The following is a 14,448-nucleotide window of genomic DNA, read 5'->3' as shown; positions in this document are numbered from 1 at the left end:
AATAAGTCTCAATAAATTTAAGACTGAAATCATATCAAGCATCTTTCCTTATTGATAACAAGAGTGTGAAACTACAAATCAAGTATAAGAAAAAAATGGGAAAAAACAAACACATGGAGGCTAAAAAACATTCTACTAAACAATCAATGAATGGGTCAATGAAGAAATGAGAGAAAATAAAAAAAAATACATGGAGACAGATGAAAATGAAAATGTGAAGGTCCAAAATCTTTGGGACACAGCAAAAAGCAGTTCTAAGAAGGAAGTTTATAGCAACACAGGCCTACTTTAAAAAAGCAAAACAAATCTCAAACAATCTAACTGTACACCTAAAAGAGCTAGAAAAAAAACAAAGCAAGTCCAAAGCCAGTAGAAAGAAGAAAATAACAAGAGAGTATAAATAATTTCAGAGATTAAAAAAACAATAGAAAAGACCATTTGAAAAGATAAAACAGAATAACTGATAAACCATTAGCCACTCATCAAGAAAAAAAGAACACCCAAATAAAATCAGAAATGGAAAAAAAATAATGACACTACAGAAACACAAAAGATTCTAAGAGGATATTATGAAAAATTATATGCCAACATATGGACAACCTAGAAGAAATGGGTAAATTCCCAGAAACATAATCTTCCAAAACTGAATCAGTAATCAAAAAACTCTAAACAAAGTCCAGGACTGAGTTCACAGATGAATTCTACCAAACATTTAAGAAAAGTTAATACCTATTCTCTACACTATTCTACAAAATAGAAGAGGAAGGAAAACTAGCTTAGAATATGCAACTGATTTCAATACTCATTTGAGATGGGACAGCTCAATGACAGATTGACAAAAATGGAACTAAATGAGATTCTAAGATAAATCTGATTATTGTAAGCTAACAGGCAGAAGCTATTGTATACTTGATCATTTAAAATGCATTGAAAAGAATTACCTGTTTATATTCATTAACACAACCTTGGCAGCAAAATCTTGTCTGCTGACCTTCAATGATCAGGACATTGTTTCCAGGACTTTTACCGGGCAAGTACTCTCCACACTGTTCACAGCAATTCATTATTAGTCCATTGGCCAACCTGTACTTATTAAAGCACTGGTTACTGCACAGTTTATGTATTACATTATTAACGCTGACTTCATGGCGAATCTAAAAGAAAAGCCAGAATTTATTAAATCAGTCAGATTAGCACAGTAAGTGAAGAGAAAGTTTAAAAAAAACACACACAAAAAAACCCCCACACCCTCAAAAACCAACCTCTAGTAATTTCTCCGTGGAAGACATATTCAGGGAAAAGACTAATAAGCACATTTTGTTACTCTTACATTTTTATCTCTGATTTCTTTGTAAATCATTCTTTCGTTTTATTCATAGATTCACAGAACAAAAAACCTATAAAATCAGTAATAACTTCCCCAGAGACACTTAAGAACTAGAGGAAATGAACTGGTTTAGAAGACTTTAATATGACCTGCTTAAAAGAAATGGATTGGGAATTTCTGGTATTATAAACTTCATTGCCCTAGAAAATTTATGGGAGGGGCTACAAGAATAATATTACCATATTCGGGATGGTGTCTGTATATACACAAGTAAGGTGGTTCTTGCTTTGCTCAGTTCTGTGGTAACTGAGATAAAATTGTATCTTCAATTTGCAAGGCTCTGGGAAACACCAAATTCAGTCACCAAGAACTGTGTTAAGTGAAGACTTCCTATATGAAATGTTTCTTCTTTGAGCAACTGGAAAGATGGCAATACCACTTAAGAAATGTGAGGGTATCAGCACCCTTAACTCCACTTGTTCTACATATTCTTGTACCAGGATTGGTTGCATCCTTTGCATCCTGAACCTACACTTTTATTTAGAGTGGCTAGTAAGAACAAAATTCACCAGAGAACTACTGCTTTGTTTAGGAGTATATCTAATTTCATGGAAATAGCTGTGTACTTTCCATACCATGCCAATGGGATATCTGATCCTAAGAGAGTTAGTTTGAACATATCCTTATCATTCCCTTTAACTTCATTGTGTAGATCCAGGACATGTGTATTATGTAGACGGCAGAGCATATAATAACACTGAAAAGTTAAAATTATCCCTGTTAACCTAGATAATAACTGGGCGCCTGGGTGGCTCAGTTGGTTAAGCGACTGCCTTCGGCTTGGGTCATGATCCGGGAGTCCTGGGATCGAGTCCCGCATCGGGCTCCCTGCTAAGCAGGGAGTCTGCTTCTCCCTCTGACCTTCCCCCCTCTCATGTTCTCTATCTCATTCTCTCTCAAATAAATAAATAAAATCTTTAGGGGAAAAAAAAAAAAAAACCTAGATAATAACTGAAATAAGATATGAAAGTCCAGACCTCTGTTAGTTTACTACAGATTATACATCTTGATTTATTAATTCTTTTTCTAAGATTCTGGTTGTCTTCATAGGGAGGCAAAGACGTACTACAAAATTCTTGGGAGGATTCTCTTGACTCAACTTGAGGAACGTTAGTAGCCCTTTTTGTAGGTACATCTCTGAAACAAAAGGGACAGACATCATTTAAGAATATTGCATTCTAATAAAAATCACATATATGAACAATAAACAACATTTTTGTTTTTTTCATGATTTAATCCTAGGAATCAACTATAATTTTTGGATCTAACAAAACCCACTTTTTTGGTTTCATTGTCAAGAGTTCCTAATTAATATGGCAAGAGATGATTTGGAGGTAAAAACATTTTATAGCACAAGAACCTTGTCATAAGTTATTATGACTTTTTGAAGCATTCAAAAAGGGTGGCAGCAACTTGCAAGACCTAAGGTAAAAGCTGGGGAAGGGATGAGGCGAAGACAGTGGCAGGGAGAGGGTCAATTTATTTCTATATCTACATTTCATTTCTTGCCAAGAATAAGGACAGTACAAGATGAATGGATAAAGAAGATGTGGTGTACACAAACACACACACACACACACACACACACACACACACACAGGAATATTATGTAGCCATCAAAAAAATGAAATCTTGCCATTTGCAATGACGTGGATGGAAGTAGAGGGTATTATGCTAAGTGAAGTAAGTCAATCAGAGAAAGACAATTATCATATGATCTCACTGATATGGTGGAATTTGAGAAACAAGGCAGAGGATCATAGGGGAAGAGAGGAAAAAATGAAACAAGACGAAACCAGAGAGGGAGACAAACCATAAGAGACTCAATCTCAGGAAACAAACTGGGGGTTGCTGAGCGGAGGGGGGTGGGAGGGATGGGGTGGTTGGGTGATGGAGATTGGGGAGGGCATGTGCTATGGTGAGCGCTATAACCTGTGTAAGACTGATGAATCACAGACCTGTACCCCTGAAACAAATAATACATCATATGTTAATAAAAAAAGAAAAAAAAATGACAGTACAAATGAACCTATAGCTCTGATACACCCTAGGGTAACTCAAGCTCAAAAACCTTGAAGATACCTTTGCAACAACTGTATCCATGAAATCTATGCAGCTCTCCAATTACATTCAACACATATCTATATTGCCAGTATTCAAGCATGTTGAAAAGTACGGCTTACTTTTTACTTATTACATTGCGTTTCTTTGGAGTGCACTTATGAGAGAAGGAAGAAAGGCAGGTGGTAGAACAAAAGAGGTGAGCCGATCCTTTTCGTTGATAAGCTGTCTGTCCCTTCTGTAAAGGTTTTCTGCAGTGTGCACAAGTGATTTTAGCTGGTTTTGTAAGTTGCTGTTGGACCGAAGACTGGAAAATCTGTTTAGGAAGGGAGACCACTGGTGATAAAGAATCCACCCCTGGCTGTTTCTGATTACGGGGAAATGATGCTGACTGGGAGATCCAAGAATCTTAAAAACAAAACACACAAGAAAAAGTCATGGAACAATTCAAAGTTCACATCAGAAAAATATGTTAAATTTTCATTTTGCATAAGTTTAAGAGAATAATGACGCAGCCCCATAAGCAAGTGGTTAAGGCCAGGTAGCCCTGTTGCACAATTCCAGGGAAATGTTCCACTTTGTATTCTTTTTTTTAGAGAGAGAGAATCTTAAGCAGGCTCCAAGACCAGCGAGGAGCCTGACTGGGGGTGGGGGTGGGGGGGGACGACACACTCGATCACTTGACCTTGAGATCATGACCTGAGCCGAAATCAAGAGTCGGATGCTTAACCGATTGAGGCACCCAGGCGCCCCTCCACTTTGTATTCACAGTGAACGATACTCTATTGTGCCAAAAATATACATGGTGACCCTTGAATCAGGTAATGCGGTAATCATCATCTCTTAAATCAGAGACCCCAGGTTCAAAATGCATCTCCTAAGCTTACAAGTGTATTAAATTGTGTTTTGTTGGTTTTCTCAGCTACAAACTGGCAACGATACCTAACTCATCAGAGTGTTATGAAGACTAAATGAGATAATGCATATAGTAAAGCACTATGTTTGGTACATGGGGCCCTTGCAAAAAAATATTAGCCACTTTATCTTCTTAAAGAGGAAAGTATTAATATATTATAAAGTAAAGCAAATATGCAAATCAAAGATAACTATAGAATCTGGTATATGATGCCCATTTTCATCTTCCTCCCTAATATTTTATTATGAAAAATTTAAAGCATATAAAAGTCAAAGAATTTTACAGTGAACACTCATATGCCCAACAAATAGATTCTATACTATTTTATGATTTTTGCTTTATCATATCTATTCCCTTTAAACAATCAATCCACGTATTCTGTGTATTTCAAGTAATATGAAGAATATCAGGGGGTGCCTGAGTGGCTCAGTCAGCTAAGCCTCCGACTCGATTTCAGCTTAGGTCATGATCTTAGGGTCGTGGGATCAAGCCCCCAGTCAGCCTCTGTGCTCAGCATGGAGTCTGCTTGTCCCTCTTCCTCTGCTCCTCTTGCCACTTGAGCTATTTCTAAAATTAAATAAATAAAATCTTAAAAAGAAAAAGAACATCAGTATACTTTCCTTCAAAATAGTTTTCCCCAAGATTTCATTTATTTGACAGAGAGAGCGCGAGCGCGCACACAAGCAGGAGAAGCAGCAGGCAGAGAGAGAAGCAGACTCCCCGCTGAGCAGGGGGAGCCGGATGTCCCTGGGATCATGACCTGAGCCGAAGGCAGGCTCTTAACTGACTGACCCACCCAGGTGCCCCCAAATACTTTTTATTTGTTCATTTTAAGTAAGCTCCAACGTGGGACTTGAACTCATGATCCCAAGACCAAGAGCTGCATGCTCTACCAACTAAGGTACCACTCAGGCACCACTCCAAAACACTTTTTTTTTTTAAAGATTTTATTTATTTGAGAGAGAGAGCACCAGCGGGGGGTGGGAGTGGTGGGGGCAGAGGGAGAGAAAGAAGAAGACTCCCCATTGAGCAGAGAGCCTGAAGTAGGGCTCAATCCCAGGACCCTGGGATCATAACCTCAGCCAAAGGCAGACTAACCAACTGAGCCACCCAGGCACTCCCCACTCCACTTTTTAAAGCAACTCTTTCTACAATTCCTTCCCAGCCTTCTAAATATTATTCCATAATCATTAATATAAGAGATGGGTTAATCTGGGAAGACTCAGCTTTCCTAACTTCACACAGGGACTCCTCCATCATGTATTATTGTTAGCGTCAAAATACACAGGTAACAATGTTTCTCAAACTTTAACATGCATGAGATCACTTGGGAATCTTGTTTAAACAGAGATTCTAGGGGTGCCTGACTGTCTCAGTTGGTAGAGCATGTGACTTTTGATCTCAGGCTTGTGAACTCGAGCCCCGTCATGGGTGTAGAGATTACTTAAAAATGCATTTACATTAAATACATTAAAAAGGCATTTACATATATATGTATATAAATTCATTCATTCAAAATCAATAGTTCTAGGGAGGGGCCTGAGGTTCTACATTTCTAACTCTTGCAAGATGGTGAAAGCTTTGAGGCCCCAGAGTACTGAATTATCCTATCACTATCTTCAAAAACAGCTTTTGTAGGGGGGCCTGGGTGGGTCAGTCGGGTTGAGCGTCCAACTCTCGATTTCACCTCAGGTCGTGATCTCATGGGTGGTAGGATCCAGCCCCAGGTCAGGTTTCGAGCTCAGCGGGGAGTTTGCTTAAAGGTTCTGTCTCTCTTCCCCTCCCCCCAGTCAGGCACTGGCTCTCTAAAATAAATAAATAAATCTTAAAAAAGAATAGCTTTTGTCATTAGCAAGAGGTCTATTGCCGCCTCCACCTATCACAGCCCCAAAGGCCTCTCACAGTATTAACACTGACAACTGTATTTTCATTTCTAAATTCCTACCTACTGCTTCTATTTTTCTGTCCTATTTCAAGATACCTTTATTTTTTTAAAAAGATTTTATTTATTTATTTTTGCGAGAGAGCAAGTGCATGCACGAGTTGGGGGGCGGGGCAGATGGAGAAGCAGACTCCCTGCTAAACAGGGAGCCCCACGCAGGACTTGATCTCAGGACCCTGGGACCATAACCTGAGCCAAAGGCAGACACTTAACCTATTGAGCCACCCAGGCGCCCAAGACACCTCTATCTTACAAGCAAAAATAAAACAGAATAACAAAAGCAATTCTTTCATTCCACAGGATGACATGCTGACAAATATGGAATATATCATAATTAGTTTTTCATCACTTAGTGCTCAGAAGTTTCATTACCGCTCAGTTTTCCTACTTCTGAACCATTTCAAAGAAAACAAAAATTACATATTCATCTATAGAACAAACATAGGTTGTATTCTGGGACCACTTTTTTTACGTATCATCTAGATGCCACACTAGATTTAATAACAGAAACAAAAAATAGCAACAATTATAAGATTTGTCATTACCATTAATATGGGAGAAATAAGGACGCCTGGGGGACTCAGTCGGTTAAGCGACTGCCTTCGGCTCATGTCATTATCTTGGCGTCCCGAGATGGAGTCCCGCATCACGCTCCCTGCTCAGCAGGGAGTCTGCTTCTCCCTCTGACCCTCCCCCATCATGCTCACTCTCTCTCCCCCTCCCATTCTCTCTCTCAAATAAATAAAATCTAAAAGAAAAAAAGATTCTCTCTCCCTCTACCCCGGCCCCCCCATTTGCACGTGTTCTCTCTCTAAAAATAAATAAATAAAATCTTTAAAAAAATATGGGAGAAATAAAAACCCTGAACAAAAATGCTGGGCTTTTAAATTTTGTGGACTTATCCATAAAAGTAGCATGTTTATATAATTATGGAATGTGAGACATCAACTATATGCTTAGGACAATAATTAGATTCTGAAATTTCTTTTTTTTTTAAGATTTTATTTATTTTTTAAAGATTTTATTATTTATTTGACAGAGAGAGAGACAGCGAGAGAGGGAACACAAGCAGGGGAGTGGGAGAGGGAGAAGCAGACTTCCTGCGGAGCAGGGAGCCCAATGCCGGACTCGAACCCAGAATCAGGACCTGAGCCGAAGGCAGACGCTTAACAACTGAGCCACCAGGCGCCCCTCAAGATTTTATTTTTAAATATCTACACCTAACATGGGGTTCGAACTCACAACCCTGAGATGAAGAGTCGCATCTCTTCCAACTAAGCCAGCCAGGTGCCCCAAGATTCTGAAATTTCTTTTTCACGTTAGCTTTGGTGCATACATAAATAAAACAAATGTTTCCTTTGTTAACAGCACAACTGTTTTATTTCTCAACCGACTGAGCCACCCAGGTATGCTGCTCAATTAAATTTTTTACAATGAATATTTGCATGACCACCACCCCCACATAAACAAACAGAAAAAGTCCAATATCCCAGAAGCCTCTTTGTCTTTTCTCAATCGATAATTTCCTTCCTTTCCTGTAAGCCATCCCTATTCTGACTTCAAAGATTAGTTTTCTCTTATTTTGAAATTCACATACATAAAATCATACAGTATGTACAATTTTGTGGCTGATTTCTTTAACACAACATCTTGTCTGTAAGGTTCATTCACATCACATGCAGTAGTATTCCACTGTGTGGCTAGAACTATTTATCCATCCTACTGTTGATGGACATTTGAATTGTTATAAATTTGGACTATGATTTGTGTACATGTCTTTTAATGGTTTCTTAAGGTATTTATGCTGCATGGGATTTGTAAATGTTCTTGAATTTGTAGGTTCATGTTTTTTCTCCATTTTAGAAAATTCTCAATTGCACCTCTTCTGTCTCATTTCTTTCCTCCTCCTTCTGGGACATTAAATACATGTCCTTCTTGTCAATTGTCATAGGTATCTTACATTCTTTTCTGGTTTTCTACCCTGTTACTCTCTATGATTCAATCTGGATTTTTCTTATTTCTTCCAGTTCACTTATATTCTTCGGCTATGCCCAACCTGCACTTAAAAAATATAGTTCCTTAAAATCTGCATCTGATAATCCTATTATCTGGATCCCTTGTAGGTTCACTTCTATTGTCTGTTTTCCTCTTGATTTTCTGTGATATGGCCTCGTCTCCTCATGTTCGTGCTTGGTTTTCATTGTGTTTACATGAAAAACTGAAAGAAAAAAAAAAAAAATCGAGGCTCTGGATGTCAGCATCCCAAGCCAGAGGTTGGAAGAGTTGTGTTTTGGGGGGGTTTGGTTTGTTTTTTCTACCAGTATCCCTCTTTGTGGACCCCTGTGAATCTGTTGAAAGTTCTTACAGCCTTTCTCTGCAGTTTTTTTTCCTAGAACTGCACACCCATAAGAGAAAAGCAGCTTCAAATAACAGATTACTTCTCTGAAGCTCCTTCTCTTAGATCTTAGGACCTTCATTTTCCCACTATATTTATAGCTCTGTGATGCTTTCAATGCATATTTTATATATTTTGCCCCTTCTCCCCAATTACTTTCTGCAAGAGGGATTGGAATTACCTAGTCTTTTATTATCAGAAATAGAATGTCTTAGAATCAGAATAGCCAGAAATGACTGTAATGCAATAAAAATAAAACAGACTCAAGAGCGATTTCTACATAAAGGTATTTTTTCTGTGATGAGTTTTTTGCTGTTTATATGAAGATTTGTGATGAGTAGAAAGACCTTTTGTTGAAAAAGTCAACACTAAACGTTAATGAAAGGATTAAATGACTCAAAGGTCCATTCTAATGGACATAATCCTGTTTTTATAGGACAAAATGCAGTTTTATGTGTATTTTAGGCAGAGCCATAATTCTGTATTATGAAATTTAAACCTATACGCCCTAGATTTATTTGTAACTCAACCCCAGAAATCTTCATCTTGCTCTTTTTCCTTTTTTCTGTTTTGGAAATCCTTCTACTTATAGAAGTAGAAAGCACATAGAAACTAAAGTAAGGTACGCCTGGGTGGCTCAGTCGGTTAAACATCTGCCTTTGGCTCAGGTCATCATCTCAGGGTCTTGGGATCGAGTCCCACATCGGGCTCTCTGCTCAGCGGGGCACCTGCTTCTCCCCCTGCTTGCTCTCTCTCTGACAAATAAATAAAAAAATCTTAGAAGCTAAAGTAAGACACTCTAGGTAACAAAATAATAATAATAATAATAAAATTGGTGCCACCTTCTTCTATAAGTCTGGTAGAATTTAGTTAGTTTTACTAATGCAAAAAGAAGCAAAAACAAAACCTAGGGCCAATACTAAATTAAGACAACTTTTACTATGCTACATTGAAGTTAGAGAAAAATAGCAACAATGACAGACTGTCATTTTGACAGTTGACTTAACATTTAAGAAAGCTTCAATGTATCTTCAGCATCACTTTTCACCTGACAACTTGGTAAACATTCATTTTAGAATTCCATACTAATTGTTATTATTATTTAAAGGTATAGTTCTGTAACTTTTGTCCCCAAAGATAGAATTTTAGGGAACTCAGAAATGTTGTAAATTCATGCATACTTCATAAATAACAGAAATTTGTTGCCATGTATCAAACAAAATAGTTTAAACGTAGGTAGTCAAGAATGCCTCCATTTAGATGAATGAGTGTCAAGTGAGATATTTTGTGCTTTTTCTCTTTGTTACAGTTTAAAATGACTGATACTTCACATTATGAGAAAATATAGAAATGTAAAATACACTTATGAATTAATGAGATAAAGAGTCGACAAGGCAAGAATAATCGAAACTACTTCCAAATAACATTTGCAAGTTTCAGTTATGCACACAATTTGAGTGAAATGATAGTATAGCATCTAACTACAGTATGCTTTTTTACAGTATCAGTCTAAGTTATGCTTTTATTTATTTATTTTTTTTAAGTAGGCTCCATACCCAGCATGGAGCCCAATGCAGGGTTTGAACTCATGACCCTGAGATTAAGACCTGAGCTGAGATCAAGAGTCAGATGCCCGGTGGCGCTTGGGTGGCTCAGTCATTAAGCGTCTGCCTTCGGCTCAGGTCATGGTCCCAGGGTCCTGGGATCGAGCCCCGCATCGGGCTCCCCGCTCCCGGAGGAGCCTGCTTCTCCCTCTGCTGCTCCCCCTGCTTGTGTTCCCTCTCTTCTTGTCTCTCTGTCAAATAAATAAATAAAATCTTTAAAAAAAAAAAAAAAAAAGAGTCATATGCCCAAGAGACTGACCCACCCTGGTGCCCCCCCTATGCTATGCTTTACATTGAAAAGCATCTTTGGGGTGCCTCAGTCTGTTAAGTGTCTGCCTTCGGCTCAGCTTCATGATCCCAGGGTTCTGGGATCGAGCCCCACGTTGGGCTCTCTGCTCGGTGAGAGCTTGCTTGTCCCTCTCCCTCCCACTCCCCTGCTTGTACTGTCAAATAAATAAAATCTTAAAAAAAAAAAAAGAAGAAGAAAAGCATCTTACTTATACACATTTGCCAATAAATACACAACTTCATCAATTTATTCCAGAAGGTGAAAAATGGTCAAAGCAAACATTAAAGAAATACAAGGCAAGGTTTCTGGTTTTAACTAAAGAGTTTATGTGTACATAAGATGGAATTCATGCTTACATAAACAGACATCTAAAATTTAAGAAAGAATTGTAAAACAAAATATAGGTAAAAGAGTAAAAGAAATAAACAGATCCAAAGGACAATTTTCTTTTTCTTTCTTCCTTTTTTTTAAAAAATATTTTATCTATTTGCCAGAGAGAGAGAAAGCGAGAGAACAGCAGGCAGAGGGAGAAGCAGGCTCCCCACTGAGCAAGGAGCCCGATGTAGGACTCAATCACAGGACCCTGGGATCATGACCAGAGCCAAAGGCTGACACTCAAAACTGACTGAGCCACCCAGGCGTCAAAAGGACAATTTTCAATGGACATTATTTCAAGTCTTCAATACCTTCAATTGCTTTTAAGTTTACACATCCTTCGCTATAGAGATCACAAGTTTTTATGACAGGATTTCTCAGATTTAATTCTTATTCAATAAATAAAAGATGTACACAGTAATAAACGGATGACGAACATGAACAAAAAGTTTGCAAATATATTTTTAAAAGTTCAGTGATGTGTAAATTAAATTAAGATGACACCACCTTTCTTTTTTTTTTTTAAAGATTTTATTTATTTATTTGAGAGAGAGAGAGAGCACAAGAGGGAGGAGAGGGAGAGGGAGAAGCAGACTCCCTGCTGAGCAGGGAGCCCGATGCGGGACTCGATCCCAGGACTCCAGGATCATGACCCGAGCCGAAGGCAGTCGCTTAACCAACTGAGCCACCCAGGCACCCTGACACCACCTTTCAATGACCAGTTTAGCAAACATTAAATAACACTCCTATCCCCAAACTTGCAATATGGAAAAATTTATGCTGTAAGGAAAGTATTACCATTTTTTGGTGGGGGCAATTCTGCACAGATCATCAAAAGTTTTAAAAAATATGTTGACACTTTGGGGTGTCTGGGTGGCTCAGTCGGTTTGGTCTCCCATTCTTGGTTTTGGCTCAGGTCATGATCTCGGGCTCATGGGATCAAGCCCCAAGTCCAGCTCTGTACTCAGCGCAGAGTCTGCTTGGGATTCTCTCCTCTCCCTTTCCCTCTTCCTCCTCACATATGCATGTACACGCATGCTCTCTCTAAAATAAATACATAAAATCTTAAAAAAAAATATGTTGACACTTTTTTTTAATATGTTGACATTTTGACCTAGCAATTCCACCTATAGAAACTTTTCTCAAGAAAATAAGAGAAGTGTGCCACCTTGCAGAACTATTCATGAAAAACCTCTTTACAATTGCAAAGACTAGCAACAACTTCAAATAACAAACTATTAAATGATTATATAAACACAAAAAAGATAATTATATTTGACAAGAGCTAATAATGATGAAATGTCAAATGTTGTCCTACCCTCACTCCGGGTCAAAAACAAGGCAAGGCTTTATACTTTTACCATTTCTATTCAACACTGTATTACAAAAAGAAATAAACAGGGATCTGTGAGGCCAAACTACTTCTATGATAATACTAAGATTATTTGCATTTTTCACTGTGTTGGCATTTACAATAATGGTGCAAAAGCAGTGATGAGTAAAACTGCTGGCAGTAGAACCGAATCTTACTTCTTTACTATCACACAGTTGCAGAAAAGAAAAAAGTGTCACCTGCACTTATGGTCGTTACATCAACACCAACTGGTGAATACAATTCTGACACTAACCTGGAATTAGGATCAGACCCCGCAGGTTTAAAAGGCATAATGCCCAACAAGACTGCCAGTCACTTCAGATGCCACCCATACTTCTGGCCAACTAGCTATAAATCTGGGAGGTTCCTAAGGCCCCCTTCAGGTTTAATAATTTGCTAGAATGACTCACAGAACTTAGGAGAGCTCTATACTTACAATCACAGTTTTAATATTAAGGATCCAAATCTGGACCGACCAAATGAAGAGACAAAGAATGATAAGGTCTAGAAGCTTCTGTGCCTACTTTTTATGGAATCAGGTAGCGATACCTACCTGGCATATTGATGAGTACACCAACCAGGAGGCTGCATTGAGCTTTGGTGTCTAGAGTTTTTATTGGCGCCTCACTGCATGTGACTGAACTCAATCTCCAGCCTCCCTCTCCTCCCTTGAGGTTGGGCTGGCTAAAACCTCCAACACTCTATAATCACATGGTTGGTCTTTCTGGTGACCCTCCCTCAGCCTCGGTCATCTCATCTAAGTCTTAGCCCAAATTCAAGTGTGATCCAAAGGGCTCATAAATAGAAAACACAATCCCAATACTTGGGAAATTCCAAGGATTTAGTCTTTCTCCTAAGAACTAAGGACAAAGACCAGTAAAATGATGTATTATATAATAGATGTCCATGATGAAATAGTAAATATTATTATTAATCTTACTAAATTTAAGCTTTTGAATACATCTTAATATTCTGTGTGATAAACAGAGAAACATGCATAAGCAGGGAAGCATACATAGACCACCTCTGTTTCATACCAAAGTACAATGGTTGTCTGAAGGAAAAGTGGAAAAGTGCTTGTAAAATAGTTACACTGCAAGATGAACTATGCTTTTTCATGAAATACCATTTTTACTTGAAAGAATAACTGACAAACTGGTTATTGACATTTTCTTGAAAATAAATCAAGAAAAATTCACTTCAAGAAAAATGACAGTATTTGTTGCTGAGAAAATCTGAGCTTTCAAGTGAAAATTAGCATCTTTGAAAACTGTATCCACCACTGTCAGTTGGACAGCTTTCTAAAGTGTCAACATTTAAAATAAAGTGTCAACATCCAGAAGTTCAGTGAATCGGTATTTTCCAAATCTATGTATTTTCTAACTGACTAAAGCACAATATTACCAAATCATACAAAGGTAAAGACTCATTCACAGATCAATGAATCTTAATGTAATAAAGTATGAAAACTTCACTAGTTGGTTTCAGATTCCACAGTATTAAGAAACTTTAAGAAACTGCCACTTATCAAGTTTTGGTGCTGTGTCAAAAACCCCACAACTATCCATAATTACCTAAAATAGTGCTCTCTTCTACAACCAAATGTCTATGTGAGGGCAGATTTTCATTTTATACTTAAAACAAGATATAGCAACAGATTCAATGTAGAAATAGATATGAGAAGATACCAAATACCTTGCTGTCTTCTATTATGTCAAACTTTAAAGAGATTTGCAGAAATATAAAACAATGCTGTTCACTAAATTCTGAAAGTAATTTTCATTAAAAATGGTATTTTGTCATATAATACATAATTATTGTTAAATACATACTTAAAAAAAACTTAAGCTTTAATTTCTTTTTTTTTTTAAAGATTTTATTTATTTATTTGTGAGAGAGAGAATGAGAGACAGAGAGCACGAGAGGGAGGAGGGTCAGAGGGAGAAGCAGACTCCCCGCTGAGCAGGGAGCCTGATGTGGGACTCGATCCCGGGACTCCAGGATCATGACCTGAGCCGAAGGCAGTCGCTTAACTGACTGAGCCACTCAGGCGCCCATCTTTTTTTTTTTTTTTTTTTTTTTAAAGTTTTTTTTTTTTTATTTG

At 37.9% G+C, this 14,448-nt stretch overlaps 1 protein-coding gene across 4 annotated transcripts in view; it reads right to left on the bottom strand.

The window, feature by feature from the left end:
• ZMYM5 (zinc finger MYM-type containing 5) overlaps positions 1–14,448 on the bottom strand; it is a 36,272-nt gene that overhangs the window by 10,004 nt on the left and 11,820 nt on the right. For 2 of the 4 annotated variants that reach the window (XM_044913234.1, XM_021678207.1), the window contains exons 5-7: positions 3,571–3,856; positions 2,365–2,524; positions 942–1,154 (exon numbers count right to left, since the gene is read on the bottom strand). In XM_044913234.1, coding sequence (XP_044769169.1) covers positions 942–1,154; positions 2,365–2,524; positions 3,571–3,856 — 659 coding nt within the window. Of the gene's footprint in view, positions 1–941; positions 1,155–2,364; positions 2,525–3,570; positions 3,857–14,448 lie in introns of those variants that run through there. The other 2 variants (XM_021678210.1, XM_021678211.1) reach the window with 2 other exon arrangements.

The sequence above is a fragment of the Neomonachus schauinslandi genome, chromosome 3 (genome assembly GCF_002201575.2).
Source record: "Neomonachus schauinslandi chromosome 3, ASM220157v2, whole genome shotgun sequence".
NCBI classification, from domain to species: Eukaryota; Metazoa; Chordata; class Mammalia; order Carnivora; family Phocidae; genus Neomonachus; species Neomonachus schauinslandi.
This window is presented reverse-complemented; position numbering and strand designations above follow the sequence as displayed.